Raw genomic sequence first — 15565 nt, forward strand, 5'->3', positions numbered from 1 at the left:
CTTTTCCCAGAGCCTGATAAAGGGACTTTGATCCTGAAAGCTTGCAGAAAAGGACAATTTTCTTGCTATTTCCCAGTTGTTCTAATAAAAGGTATAATTTTGGAACCAACAGTTCTAGTTTTTTGTATGTCTTCTTGTCTCAGACCAACACTGCTACCAAATACACTCCTAGGACTACAGCACTTCGAGTCAGAGCATAGCAGCCCTGAGTTGGCAGGAGGGCCAGGGGTCAGCCCCAAGCTTCAGGTGGTCACAGAGGACAGCGGAGGAGCTAAGTAGGGCACAAAAAGGGTGCTATAGTGCAGGGCTAGGTGGCAGACAACCCCCACACTTTAGCACCCTGGTGCCCCAGCCAGCCCCTGTCACTGTCTACATGTGCATTTTGGTAGAGTGAATTACTTTGCCATAGGATAGTACTATCCCCAGAAGTACTATCCTATGGCAAAGTTATTTACTTTACTCAGCAAAGTTAATTACTTTACTCACCCGAATACATGTAGGGTGCACATGTAGACTGTGACACTTTATTGTGAAGCTAATTAGTCAATACCACAGTAAAGCACATGTGTAGATGTACCCACTGGCTCCAGAGCTCTCCAACTACCACGCCACCTAGAATGGATAGTTTCTGCCTAAATAATTAAAATTTGCAAACATTAGCTACAGAAATCAGGGTTCTGTGATTAAGCAACCTTAACTTCAGGCTACCAGCCCCGCTGATAATCCTGTATTAGAGAAGTATTTTAGGGCATAGTGGGTACATCTACATGTGTGCTTTACTGTACAGCTGAGTAATTATTATCACCGTCTACACAGGCAGCTGTAAATTAATTAACTCCACAGTAAGATAGTACTGTCCAGGGACAAGTACTATCCTACACTGGACTAGTTATGTGCACTGAAACACATATGTCGACAATGATCAGGGCTGTCTGGGTCACAAGACTGCCACAGTGAGGAGGCTACCTGCCAGCTAACCCCTCACTGTAGCACCTTTGTGACTCAGCCAGTCCCTCTGAAGCATGTTGAGCCAGGGTGGAGCAGCCTAGCACTGGCAGGCTGACCCCCTGACTCCCTGCCAGCCAGGACTGCTCTGCCAGAGCTCAAACATACTGTGGTCCTGGGTGGATGTGTAAAATGCTTCACCTAGAAGCAAACTTCAGCACAAACTGCACCAGAGTTTATTAATATGTGCTAACTGCATGTGTAGATGCACCCAGTAAAGTGTTAATTTTCCAATTTTTCATTGGCTTAAGTGGTGTGACAATATATAAAAGCCTTAACAAACCTATACTGTGGCTTGTTGACATGTATCATAATGAAGCAAAAGAGGCATTTTTAGGCCCTGACTGTGCTACAGACAAGAATATGACCCATTTTAAATAGTTCTTGTTAACAACGGTTATGCCTGTGGCCTTCACTCAACTTTCAGCATTAACTGAAAGTGTAGGTGAGATAAAGCTATTTTCAGAAATTGTGACGTACATCACAGTATTCCAAACCTTTCTCACATTTTAATGGTTTTGACAACACTCTTATTTATCTGCTTATCTTTATATCAAAAGCTGATTACATGGGATTTAATGTAAATTACAAAAACGAATAAAAACAGTAAGTCCTACAATGAACCACCTACAAAACAGAAACTCCCCAGTTCAAAACTCTAATTGCAAGAAAAGCAGCTAAATAACTTTCCACAGCAGCTAAGGGTTCAAGGAGATTTGTCACTGAGAATTGTCAGCAATGGGTCTTTTTCAAATTTGACACCCCAACAAAGCATTGAAGTGAGCAGGGGCTCATGAAAGCTTATGTTACCCACGTCTGATTTAGTTAGTCTATAAGGTGCAAAACTATCCTGCCTGCTGTCAGATTTCAGATTAACACAGCGAACTACCTCTCTCTTTTTTCTAGTATCAATCTACCTTGAGTATCTGAGCAACTCTCTCAGTAATGCAAGTCAAATCCCATTGGGTTGTCTGAGAGTTTCCCTGGTGTAACTAAGAGCAGAATCTGGTCTCTGTTTATAAGAGATGATGGTCTCAGTGGTGAGAGGATTTACACAATAAATCCATTTTATTTTACTATCAATTTTAGACATGCTGGCACTGGATTTATGACCCAGATACCTTGTTCTGGACAGACCTAAACCCTCAGACTGACCACAACCTCTCCATTCAATTATAGGTGAATTTTACTGACACACAATGATAGCAGATAAGAATTATGCAAACAGTTCTATATCTACCAGTCCCAGGGTTCACAGAGTCAAGGTATGTCTGGCCAATATGCAAGCTTCACTCTGAGGTTCTCTCTTGAATGTCAGATGCGAGCAGCCTGGAGGTCAGAGCCTGCACCCCCAGTGGGGTGGATGAGATGAGCTGGAAGTATGCCCTCTGTCCATGGTGGCCTTGGATTCCCCTCCTGGGGGTCCCTTGCTGCTCTGAAATCCCTTCTTTTGTATTCTTTCTCTCTTCAGATGATTCTTCTTCTTTGGGCATTGCTGATTGGTGTCTCTGTGGCTGTCATACTGTCCATGTTCTGTGTTGTCAGCGGCTGTCATACTGTCCATGTTCTGTGTTGTCAGCATATTCCTTTGTTTCACAAACCCATCACATGCACACATCTTAATTTGGGCTTTTTCTGTTTTTTCCTAATTTGGTCCATCTACCAAAACTGGAAATCTTAAGGGCCCTGTAGTTGGGCACCATGACCTGGTGCCAATGCTGCAAAGTCCCTTATCTCTGTTATGGAACAGTGTGGTATATATTTTCAATTTCCCAGCCTGTGTGTCTGCTTGCCGCTTGCTTGTGTCAGACACAGTGGGCCTTGAAGGAATTTTGTCATAAACAGCTTTTTAGAAATCAATTAACCCTTGGTGTTGCCGTAGACCATTATTCTAATAGTGTCTACTTTACCTACAAGTGAATTCCCAAAAGCAAACTTCTAAATACCATTCTCTAGCCATCAAGACACAGTAGCAGGCTGCCAAATATAGGGAAACTGTTCCTGTGTTCTTTTTACTCATCCTAAAAAGTGGGAATTTTGTTATTATTTTTGATAGCTTGTAAAAATAAGCTTTCTACTTTACTGTACAAATAAGTGTAAGGCTGTCTCAGAGATTCTTTTCTGTCAACATGTTTATAAATGTCATCTTTCATGAGTTATGATTTGCTTTCTTTCTTCCCGATTCTAAGCTCTAGACTCAGCTGAGAATGAAGAGATACATATGGGTCTAACCTACTTGTTTACCTTCTCTCAGATTCAAGAGCTGGCTGGGCACATCTACATATGCCCCTGACTGATCAGTTGGTACTACCAGTACTGTGCAGTCCCAGTGGCGCATGGGTCGTTTCCAACCCTATATCACTGTAGCAATGAGCTACTGCAACATAGTGGCAGTGTCATTGTTGGGGTCCACCTACACTATATCACCATAGCAACGAGCTACGTCACTGTAGCTCATCATTATGGCAATATAGCATCTTGTGTAGACACGCCTGCTGGGAGCCAAATATGATCCCAGTGCAAGTCAGAGCAGTCCAGGGAAACATCATGATGACACATAATTGTCAGCTCATACCCTGCTTTGACTCATTTCCAAAACATACACAGGATGTATCTAAACATGCATTAATGTGCCTTTTCCAATGCGCATTAAATTTAGTACCTGCACTGTGAGGTACTAAATTAATACACATTAGGCTGTGCTAATCTACAGTAACATATTTGCACACTTTTTAGTGATGCTTAATGAACAGTAGACTATTTTACTGTGCATGAGCGTAATGTCATCGTTTTTTACGTGACACTTTAATATGCAGTAAAATAACTTAGCCATAGGCTTCTTATGGAATGCAAAAGGCAGTCTAGTTATGGATGATGCAGAGAAGGCTGATATACTTAATGCCTTTTTACTTTAGCTCTCACAGATAAAGGTAGCTACCTGATGAGTGTACTTAGCAGCAAAGATAGGGAAGGAGACGAACAAGTGAGAATAGAAGAACAGGTTAGGGACTCCTTGAAGAAGCTAGATGCTTTCCAGTCAGCAGGGCCAGGTGGCATGCATCTGAGGGCACTGAAGGAATTGGCTGGAGTAATTTTACAGCCATTAGCAATCCTCGTTGAGAACTTGTGGCAGTTGGATGATTGGAAAAGGGCAAATGTATAATGCTTGTTTATAAGAAAAGGGGGCAGGGAGAGGAAGGAGCTACCAAGAGCAACTGTGGAGTCTCCATTCTTGGAAGCTTCCAAGAACAGGTTGGACAGATGCTTGGCTGGAATGGTTTTGTCAGGGATGATCCTGTTTTGAGCAGGAGGCTAGACTAGATGACTGTAACCCTACTTTGTCCTACTTTGCTATGATCCCAACGCACATCCACTTTCTCTTTTATTCTGCTATTCAAATATTTGATTACCATTACACCTAGGAAATATCAAAGGTTAAAATCGTCAAACTTCAATTTCCAGTACTGTTATGCACTTTTCAGCAAAGTGGAAAGGCCACACTACTAGTTATCTTTTCCACTTTGTAAATACGTTAATCCAGCAATTTTCCCCAATGTTTTCCTTGAGAATAAGATGAATAAATTAAGTTCCTTGAGATTCACATTTTAACGTTTGTTTGTTTTAATGTGCAGTAAAATAATTTAGCCATAGGCTTCTTATGGAATGCAAAAGGCAATCTAGTTATGGATGATGCAGAAAAGCTCCTGGATCATTTATGTGGCCATCCATTGAACCCTGCCTAGTAGTTCTATGTCTGCCTTGAACAGTGAACACCAGAATTTTGTAGTGCTGTGTACAGAGACATAAATCGCTTTCCCCACTATTTTGACCATCCCCTTTCTATATATCTGAAGATTACACTAGCACTTTTGGAAACAACATTGCACTAAGAGCTCATGCTGAGGCAATCATCTACAGCAGGGGCAGGCAATTATTTCTGGCAGAGGGCCACTTACTGAGTTTTGGCAAGCTATTGAGGGTCACATGACAGGCAGCTAGGGACAGATAAATATTAATTTCTAAATTTTGTAGGGGCCCCATGGGCTGGATAGAATGGCCTGTCAGGCTGCATCCGTCCCACGGGCCACATTTTGCTTGTCCCTGATCTACAGAGACCCTTGCATACTTCTGAGTCCTGCTTTCTAAAGTAGTCTTCCATCCTACAGGTGTAGCTTGTTTTGCTTATAGATGTGTAGTGCCTGGCATTTGAATGTATTGCAGCATATCTGAGATCTACTACAGTGGAATGGTACAGAAGTAAGCCTATACTGAAATAGGTGATGCCTGTTTTTAATTCTCCATCTCTCTTGCTAGCAGTAGTACATCTACCTTAGTAGAGTGGCTCTGGATAATTTTACTTCCAGTTCAGAAGGTAACATGTGGACTAAGAGAGGTGTATGTCTTGATATAGAACCACCAGATGCCATCCATAATCATGTAATACAACCATGCTTTTGTGGCCGGCCTCCTGGAACTCCCGCTCGGCCCGGCCTGGACTGGGCATCGGGCCCGCCGCGGAGTTCCGGGTTGACCTTGTGTCTGACCCAGGACTTAGAGAACCATGCTCTCTTAACAGTGATTTAAATCAGTGCTCCTTTGTTATTTGCTACTTCCCTCCCAATCTATGTTTAGTTGCGGAAATGAAGAATATCCTCATCTGGGTCAGGGGTGTCAAACAAAAGGCTGTGGCCCACAGGTGGGTCATCTGGCCAAGGGGACTTTTCAGTAATGCTGCTGAAGCCACAGTGTCAATGTGGCTTACACCAAAAGGGTGAATGCTGCCACTAACTGTAGTGGTTTTGGTTGCCACTGGTGACTAAACGCTGCAGCATTTGCCCCTGGGTCCAGAGGTAGGCCCCCTGCTGGCTGGATCCAGAGGTAGGCCACCTGGCTTGAGAGGGGCCCTGTGGTCTGGATATGGCCCATCAACTTATTTGAGTTTGACCCTCCTGATTTAGATGGCAAATGAAAATATTAATTGGCTCTCAACCAAAGAACTGCTTGTAAATACCTTTCCATTGACAACTACACTTTGAAACATCAGCAGACCTGTTTTTAATCTATGTAATATGCGCTTTCTTTAATTCCATATAAAGCAGGAAACTTTTAATCAAGGTACTACATGGTACTAAACCAAATGGCTTGGAGAAAGCCAAGTGTACAAAAGCAATACTGCTGTCTTGATCAACCTAACCTTTAATCCTGTCAAAAAAGCCATTTGACAAGATTTACATGCCATGAAAACATGCTGGCTGTTATTAATGTAACTTTTATCAACAAAGAATTAGAAAATAGAGTCTTAAACAGACTGTTCTATTTTATTTTACCTAGGATCAATGTTAGGCTAACTGGCCCACATTTCCTTTGGTCAACAACTTTAGATATTGGCAATCTGATCTTCAAAGGCAGTAAGTACTCCCAGTTTGAGCTCAAGTTAGTGAGGTCTGTCGAGATGCGCCACTTTTTTTGAAAAGCAGGTGGTTTTGCTCTTCCTATACTGAAAGCATTACACTTTGAACCTACTGAAGCAGGTCAGGTAAGGGTATTGTGTATTTTGTTTTAAATGAGGAAAATTCCAAAGACAACTTGCATGGTATTGTCTTATAGCTAACCTGATCTTCAGTTGTAACAAACTTGTTTAAAATGAACACGATAACATAATTAAAAATTTAATAGAGTATCTTGTTTTCCTTAAAAGCAATCTATCAAACCTTTAATGAAAATAAAAACTAGCATTAGTATCACTGTTAACATTGATTCCATTGCATTGTATGCCATATGAGAGATAACTAGCAGGGTGTACTATTCCCAAAGTGCCTCATGCAACACAACTAGCTGAGCAAAATGAGGGGAAAATGAATTTGGCAAAACAAATTAAGGGGCAGGAAGGTATTTCATTTGCTGTCCGTCTACATTTGCCAGAACACTGAGAAAAGAAGCTTGAAAACTTTCAACTTTGAAGTTGGATACACTGGTCAGTCAGACCTATAAGCCTGGAGTGATTTATTCTTTGCTGTTTGACAATGGTAGAAAATGGCATAATTTGTGCGATGCCTCTTTCCCTAGAAGAAAGGATAAAATGTTGGAATAGGAAGTTGGCAATTGTGGTCACAAGGTCTTCTGCTTCTCCTCTGGTGCATATTTCACCATGAGGATCACTTAAAACAAAGTTTACATCAACGTATTTTTTAAGGCTTTGTTTTTTGTAATAAATGTATTGGTTTCCATTACAATCTTCTACATTGTAGCCCTAACTCTTTCAGACCCATCTTTACTCAAGATTTCCAGCTTATTGACTGAATGCTAAATGAGCCTCTCTTTTTTTTTCCTTACTAATATGGGAGCTCTCCTGCTACAGTAGCTGAATTTTTGTAGAGCCACTAATTAGTCATCCATCTAATATATAATGTATACAGCTAATATGTATCTATCTATCTATCTGAGAGCTGATCAGAAGTTCTGCTGGCTCTGGGCTGGCACTTCATGGGGTGCAATGGTTAAGGCTTTTTGAAAGGGGTGGGGAGCTCAGCAACTGGAGCCACAGGGAGTTACTTATCCAAGCCACTGAAGAAGTGGAGGTGTCCCTGTACCTTAAGGAGAGGAACTGAAGATGTACTTGCTGTCTACTCCTTGATTCCTTCATTCAAGGAAACTTAAAGGGAGAGCTGAGATATCCCCTGGCCAGTCATCTCTTTGGGTGTTTCTTTTCCCCCTTAGATATCTGTATTGGAAACAGAGCTGCCAGCAGAGCCTCCTCCTCACCCTGCAGTGCCGGCCTGGTCGCACCACCCCAGTGTGGCGCCACTGAGCTAGGGACCTGCCTCGAGGAGGAAGAAGGAGCGGTGCTGAGGCAGACGCAGCAAGCACCCCCCGTGCCAGCCCGGAGTTTCGGCGCAGATGCGGAGAGACGAGCCCGGCTGCGGGGTGGCGCAGGCAGAGCCGGGGCAGGCCAAGGTCTCTGGCTCCCAGTCCCGCTTGCCCACGGCTCTGCGGCGCAGGCAGAGAGCCAACTGCCCGTCCACCCGCCGCGCGCGCGCGCGCAGCCAATGCGGCAGGTCCGCAGCGCGCCCCGGCTGCCAGCGGCCTGCCTGCCAGAGCCAGCGCGGGCCCGGATTGGCTGGGGGGCGTGACGTCACGCGGCCGCGAGTTTTCTAGGCGCCTGGCGCCGACAACCGGGCCTTTCTCTCCTCCCCGGCGCCGGAGGGAGCGCGCCTCACCGCTGCGGCCGCAGCCTCCGCTCCGCGCCCGTCGCCATGTCCAAGGAGGAGAAGAAGCCGTTTCGTCAGAGCATGGCTGAGTGGCGGCAGTTCATCTACAACCCACGCAGCGGCGAGCTCCTGGGGCGCACCGCCAAGAGCTGGGGTAGGCGCGGGGGGCCGGGGAGCCCCGCCCCGCCCTACCCTGCCGCGCGGCGCGGCCGTTACCCGCCGCGTTCCATTCCGAACGTGGCCTGAGCCTGACAGCTCCGGGGGGCGGGGCCGCAACCACCGCGCGCCCCTTCCTTCCTCCCGCCGGGGCCCGCACCGTGGGGGGAGCCGGGGTTGGTGCGGGGAGGGCGGCTGCTGCAGTGGGGCCGCTGGGCTTCTCCCTCCCTCCGCCGCTGCAGGAGCCCGGGGCGGGGGGATGCCGCGTGGCGCGCTCCTTACTGCTGCAGCCTCCGGGGTCCTCCTGGGGGGTGATCGACAGTTCATCCGGCCCCTGAAGCCTCGCCCGGGGCAACAAAAAACCGCTGCTTTTGTTTTCCCGTCGACTCTCTCCCCCTTCCGGGAGCCGGGAAGGGGGTGAGGGAAGCGGAGGGTTTCTCTGCTGTGAGGCAAAATATTTGGCTCTTGGGCCAGTGTTTGTTCTGGAGAGAGCGGGGACATGAGGGGTGAAGCATCATGTAGGCAGAGCGGCTGTGTTGGCTCCGGAGGGTGCCTGGGTTCTTTCTCCTGCTTTGGTGAAGCTGAGAGATTCAGGAATGGTGCTAAAACCAACAGACATCACGGCATGGCTAAAACCAACAGACATCACGGCATGGGGTAGAGAGAGTTGCTCAATGCAGCTGGGCCCAGATAAACTCAATGAATAATGATGTCCTGAAATAGTTAGGAGGAGCCAACATCAGAAAATGGGGGGGTGCTCTGCCTTTGTGGTGCCAAGGTCGCCTTGGTGTCTGTCAAATGCTGGGCTCTGGTGTGAGCTGCCCTGTATTCACATGGAAATGAGACCCTGCTGCTTGAATAGAGAAGGAAAGGAAATTTCCACTCTGCTGCTGTCAGTCTAGTGCATCTCTTCAGTTCATCAGCAGGTTTCCTTCAAGTGCGTGGGTTGACTTGAATGAGTGTGTGGTGAAATCCACTTGAGGCAGGGCTGGAGTGGGTGCTGGGCATGCTTCAGGTCTTTGAAAGAACCAACCATCTCTATCTTTTTAGCTAGACTGACCTTTAATACCACTAGCCTGGCTTATTTTTGTGCTAGTGGTCACATCTGGATTTCATTTTTCGTGACATAAATGACATGCCTAGCAGTTGAGTAACTATTTTGTAAACAGATTTTACAGTAAAGGATTCAGTCTCATTTCAAGTATGAATTTAGTAAATATATTGGGTAAAATACTCCCTGGACCTTTTATATAATGTTGTTGACTCTAATTAGTTCTGTAATAGGAATTCAGATAATAGGTGTATGGTAAGCAGATTAGCGGTTCCTTGGCATTGACATAATGGTGGATTGTTTGCGGTCCAGAGGGGTGGAATCTGTGCCTTTTCTGAACTCCTTTGTAACAGGGACATATGCAGCAAGGCAATAATTCTTCTTGCTCCTTTTGTGTTGCTTAGGCAGCGCAGGAGAGCATAGTGTAGCAGAGACACTGTCTCTGATTGTGGTCACCAGGGATCCTGGTTTTCTTTGTTTTAAATAGCAAAATTTCTGGTTTAAAAAAAAATCCAAAATTCTTATTAATTTCCAAATTCTGTGTTCTTCTGTGATTAAAATGAAACACTATTATATACATAAGTATCAGTTGACCACAATATTTTATTGATATATTTACAATTGTAAAGCAATTTGGAATTCTACCAGTGCCTAAATCACTATCATAAATTATAAATATCTACATACTTTGGCACTTGATTTTGATTTATTGTAATTGTGGAAAATCAGAGCTCCCCTGCCTCCTTTCTCACCAGGATCTGGGTCCAGCTGTACAGAGGGGCCCCTAGTTGCCAGGGCTACTGGGACAGTGCCAAGGTCTGCAGCCACCTGCTTGTTCCAGCTGTACTCAAGTGAGACTGGCTGGAGCAGAGCCCCGCTTTGGGGCAAAACGACTGGAGTGGAGCTGGGGGGTGCGCAGAAGGATGCGGGCTGCCCTGCAGTCTTCGTGGCCTAGTGGGGGGGACCCAGTGTGGGAGGGTAGAGCAATTGACACCACTACCAGAAGCCCCCGTCCACTGTGGGTAAGCTACTGCAGCTGCTTTCCATGTTGCCTGGCTGCCATGTGACTCTGTGCACAAGCGTGTGCACGTGGTGCCCCCTGCTTGATTACCATCCTTCTGCTTCTTCTAACCCCAAGCAGCCCCTTGCAGGTTGGAACTCTGCCAGCCTCCAAGGGGCACCCGTGATTTCCCATGTTTTTCTCCTTTAAAGGAGAAAGTCTGTGGTTTTTCTCCCCCTTTTTTTTTTCTTAAAGGAGAAAGAGAGTCTGGTTTTTTGCAGTAAACGGAAAACCTGGATCCCTGCCAGTTACTCATCTCACTGAAATTATGCTTGATCAAAAGGCTGGACTTTATATTTGCTCTTGAACTGCAGATTTTTTTCCTTCACTTAGTATGTGCAACTCTTTCTCCTCTGTCTTTGAAATGCTAGGTTCTTTAGAGGGGAATCCCATGGAAAAGGATTTCCTTAGCTTTAGGCTAGTTGCAAAGTGTGTGTTCTTTGGGTGTTTAAGTTTGTTCTGTAAGTACAGTATTGGTGCAAGTCTTGGTCCTTTTAATGCAATGGAAGGTGTAAACAGGAAGGCTTATGTCTTGAAATCAGTTCTGGTGTCCCACTGGGAACTGATTTGTCAAGTGATGTATGCTGGTTCTGTCACTTGGTGGCAGATCTTCAGAAGTTCAACTGCTGCAGTTTTGGTCCAGTTGGACCATGTGTTAAAGCTGAAGTACTTATTCTACAAAAGCTAACTTGGTGAATGTAATGGAAAGGATAAATAGACATAAATATTCATTAGCATTCCTTTTGAAAAATGGGAGAAACTTTATACAAATAAATCCAGGTAACTTAAAAGATATTTATAATAACCATAAAATGTATTGACTGTATTGAAGGATTATTTCAAGTGGCAGAAATGGGTATAAAATAAGTTAGTAGTCTGGGTACATTTAAAGAGAAGACTTACCAACTTTTTTTAGCTCTATGGGTTTTATAGAAGCTAAAGTAAGTTGTCTTGCTGGCTGAACCCAAAGAATGGGTAGAATGTGTATTGATGTCTTTACTATAGCATTTTTACCACTTTTTTTTGACACTTCCAGCTTTCAAACGCCACAGGGATATATAATACTTTTACTTGAGATGTTCAGCTGTCTAAAACTACTGTAAGACAGGTGTACTTGCTGGACTGACTCCAAGTAGCTCTGTTATTCAAGTATCAGTCATTGTATAGCACATACTTTTCCTGAAGACATTCTGTTTATCTTCTGTGCACATCCTTGCTATAGTATCTTCAATAATAGTAATGGATTATCCATTAATATAGCATGTTAGGAAGTACTACAGTTAGATCATGATTGTTATCAGTTTGTGGTACTGATTGCTTTTACTAATTTGTTTCTGTCCCCACTGAAGTGTTTTTCTTCATGCCATCTTGTTGTTTTGTTTTGAAACATTGAGCTATATCCCTTACTAATCAAATAGTGAAAAGTAATGTTACATGGATTCAGCATCTTTAAAAAAGGGAAGAGAGAGGACCCAGGCAACTATAGGCCCGTTAGTCTTACTTCAGTTCTGGGGAAGCTCTTTGAGAAGATTATCAAGGAGCACATCTGTGATGGGCCAGCACCAGGGGTGATGTTCAAGGGCAACCAGCATGGGTTCATATAGGGGCAGGTCTTGTCAGACTAACCTGATTGCCTTCTACGATCAGGTCATAAAATCATTGGATGCAGGTGTCACGGTGGATGTAGTCTTTCTGGACTTCAGAAAGGCTTTTGACACTGTCTCCCACCCCATTCTCATTAAAAAGCTAGGTGACTGTGGCATTGATGCCTACACAGTCAGATGGATTGCAAATTGGCTGAGGGATCATACTCAGAGTGGTGGTGGATGGGTCATATATTCAACCTGGAGGTAAGTGGGCAGGGCTAAGGAGGTGATCCTCCTCCTCTGTGTGACACTGGTCAGGCTGCAGCTGGAGTACTGTGTCCAGTTCTGGGCGCTGCACTTCAGGAGGGATGTGGACAGCAATGAGAGGGTCCAAAGGAGGGCCACTCGCATGATCCGGGGACATGAGGAGAGGCTACGGGACCTTAACCTGTTCAGCCTTAGCAAGAGACAGCTGAGCGGGAACCTGGTAGCTGTCTATAAATTTACGAGGTGGGGAGCAGCAGGGATTGGGAGAGACCTTGTTCCCTCAAGCACCTCCCGGAGTAACAAGAAATAATGGCCATAAGTTGTTAGAGAGTAGGTTTAAGCTAGATGTCCGAAAACACTACTTCACAGTCAGGGCGGCTAGGATCTGGAACCAACTTCCAAGGGAAGTGGTGCTGGCTCCTACCTTGGGGAGGCCTTTAAGAGGAGGCTTGACATTTACCTAGCTGGGATCATTTGAGCCCAGTTTTCTCTCCTGCCCAGGGCAGGGGTTCGGACTAGAAGATCTACAAGGTCCCTTCTGACCCTACATCTATGAATCTATGAATCATACTCCATATTACATTTAAAAATACTGTATTCATTGCAATATGTTTCATAAAGATGATGTTACTTCAATAAGTACTGAATATGTAAGCATTACGTGATATCAGGTGCACCACAGAGCCCACTGATGACTCAGTGATTCAATACCTGGCATCATTTAAATACTTCAAAGGGTTATTTTTGGGGGGGCTGCTACCATCAGTCAGCAAATGCCTTGAGGTAGGGGCCTTATTTGTTTTATGGTACTGAGTGTACAGTCAGTTTCTAGCAATTAGGGCTTGTCTAAACATGGGACTTAATCAGAAGCTGACAGTCTCTTGGCATCCTATAGCTTAGCTGGCTTTAAATTAACACCCTACCTTACTTAAGTTATAATTATATTATATTTAGGGACCTACTTAAATCATGGTGTCATGATTTTCATAGAAACTGCAAAAAAATGGCAGTTTCTGTGATCACTGCGCAAAGTGGTGTGTTCTTCAATTTTGTGCAGAATTGCCTTTTTTAAAAAAAAGCTTACTGGAATACAAAGAAAAGGCAGCAGTCCCGCAGTCCCTGCAGCTGTAGTGCATGTGGTTTGAGAGAGTGCTGCTGAGAGGCTGAGATAGAGATGAAAACTCAGTAAAGGCTCCAATCAGGGAAGTGAATGGATTTTTGGCACCATCTTTTAAGAAGATAGCTGCAATGTTGCAGCACTGCAATAATCTGAAAATGAGTGATTGGCTTCTTGGCCAATCAGCAGCAAGCAGCAGAGTTGCTGGGCCTGTTGGCCAATCAAGGTGTGTGTGTGTGGGAGGGGTGTCACTCTGAAAAGACTGAGAAATTGGTGCCGCATGCTGTGAGTGGCCCACAAAAATTCCTTTGGCTTTGCTGTGGTTTAGGTAGGTCCCTAATTATATTAAAAGTAGCATCTACTAAGATGTCATCACTGCACCTTTGTGTATTTACATGTAGGCTTCCCATTAAAGAACACTTTTCTGTCTTGGTCTATCCTTGTCTGGATCTGATCTTGAATTAGTGTTGTTAAAGTAGCAGTAGTAAGTCTTAAGTATTTTAAAGGAGGGAGAGGCAGGGGTGGGGCACAAGTTCTTCAAGGCTCACATGGCATGCTTAAAGCACATGAGTTTCTTTACCCAGCAGCACATGCGGAGTGATGTAGCTAGCATCACATTCCTTACTTTTGAATTCTTAGCCTGAATGACCAAGTACCCATTTGTTATCTGGGCTGATTGTTGTCAGCCCGTGGTACAAGCGCAGAGCAGAACTTGAATTTGTGCCTCTGAATGAATTTTGGTATACTATACATTTAAAATGATCAGAAAAAGGTGAGTTGGTTTTGTAATTGCTTTGCAATAAAGGCTTTCCTGCAGGTCCTACTTCCTTGCAAACATAGGAAGTGCTTTACTTGCATTTTTGGACTTGTAAATTTCCTCTTGGGGGCGGGGGGGAATGCGTTGGCACTGAAGTTTAAACACTTTCTGTTAGAATTCTTGTGCTGCAATCTAGAACAGCCTACTGCTAGACTTACTGAGTTATGGTGTACACTTTAGGCACTTTATTACTTTCCCTATAGGGTTTTTTTAACATGTTTTCTTTGGTAGCCAACCAGTCACAACAAGTTCCCCAAAGCTTTTTAGAACAGTGACCTGCAGGGATTGTTTGTATATTTTGCATTAAGGAATTATTGGCTAAAATGCATACCATGTTGTGAGCTATCCAGGTCCTGGTATGAATCTGTCCCCTCTCTCCTTCCATATTTTCCCCCATGGAGGTACATTTGTCACTGAGTTGTGGAGGCATATTCAGTTTACTAACAGTAGATCAGTGCTCACCAACCAGTGGATCTTGATCCATTGGTGATCTTGATCCACTGGTTGACTCCAAGAGCCTCCAAGATCTGAGGCTGGGGTTGGGGGCTGAGTGCCTGCCTGCATGCATGCATGTGTGTCCCCCAGACCAGCAGATCAGTCCATGGGGGAGGGAAGGGGCAGTGGCTAGATTGAGGCCCCTGTGGTGAGGGACAGTGTTGCAAAGGCAGGAGCAGGGGTAATTTGAGTGGGGTCCCAGCTGGGTGGGACTTACCTGCTGGGGAGGTAAGCCCCCAAATGATTTTTTTCTCCCTCTGCCTTGATCTGCCCCCACTTTTCTCCCCCCCCCCCCACAAACTTACCTGCTGGGTGGGGGTTGGGGGGGAGTGGCGGTGGTGGTGGCACACAGTAGATCTTGGTTTGCTTTTAAATGCCAAAGGTGATCTACTTAAAAAGGTTGGAGACCACTGCATTAGACCCTTATGTCCTTCTCAGCCCAAGAGAGTCATAACTCAATTTTTTTGTAATCAGTAGGCTTTATATAGGCACCACCAGCAGCTCTGTTTTTTAATTGAAAGGACTGTGACGGGGGGGGGGGGGGTGGAACTTAAAGCTTCTGGTGTGTTTGGCTTCCTCATGACGTACTGGATCAGGCCCTTCAAAAAACTTAACTGAAGGGATGCCTTTTATGAATCCAGAATGTCCTTAGGTCTCCAGTAGCACTGAAATTCTCAGCTCAGTTAGCAAGCCCAGAGGCAGTCATCTTAGTTGAGCTCACCGCCATAACTTTTAAGTGCCAAACTTTTTGCCAGTAAAGTAACTTGGGTGTCTTAGCAGTTGGCAGGGTTTTTGTGGATTAC

The 15565-nt window shown here is 44.8% G+C and overlaps 1 protein-coding gene across 2 annotated transcripts in view; it reads left to right on the forward strand.

Moving 5' to 3' along the window:
* Window positions 1–8137: 8137 nt before the first annotated feature.
* ATP1B3 (ATPase Na+/K+ transporting subunit beta 3) overlaps window positions 8138–15565 on the forward strand; it is a 44275-nt gene continuing 36847 nt past the window's right edge. The window contains exon 1 of one of the 2 annotated variants that reach the window (XM_090051210.1): window positions 8138–8367. In XM_090051210.1, the coding sequence (XP_089907336.1) occupies window positions 8259–8367 (109 nt within the window). In that variant the 5' untranslated portion in view covers window positions 8138–8258. The remainder of the gene's footprint in view (window positions 8368–15565) is intronic. The other variant, XM_090051209.1, reaches the window with a different exon arrangement.

This window comes from Crocodylus siamensis, chromosome 6 (genome assembly GCF_052110815.1).
Source record: "Crocodylus siamensis isolate JL-2025a chromosome 6, ASM5211081v1, whole genome shotgun sequence".
In the NCBI taxonomy this organism is placed as follows: Eukaryota; Metazoa; Chordata; order Crocodylia; family Crocodylidae; genus Crocodylus; species Crocodylus siamensis.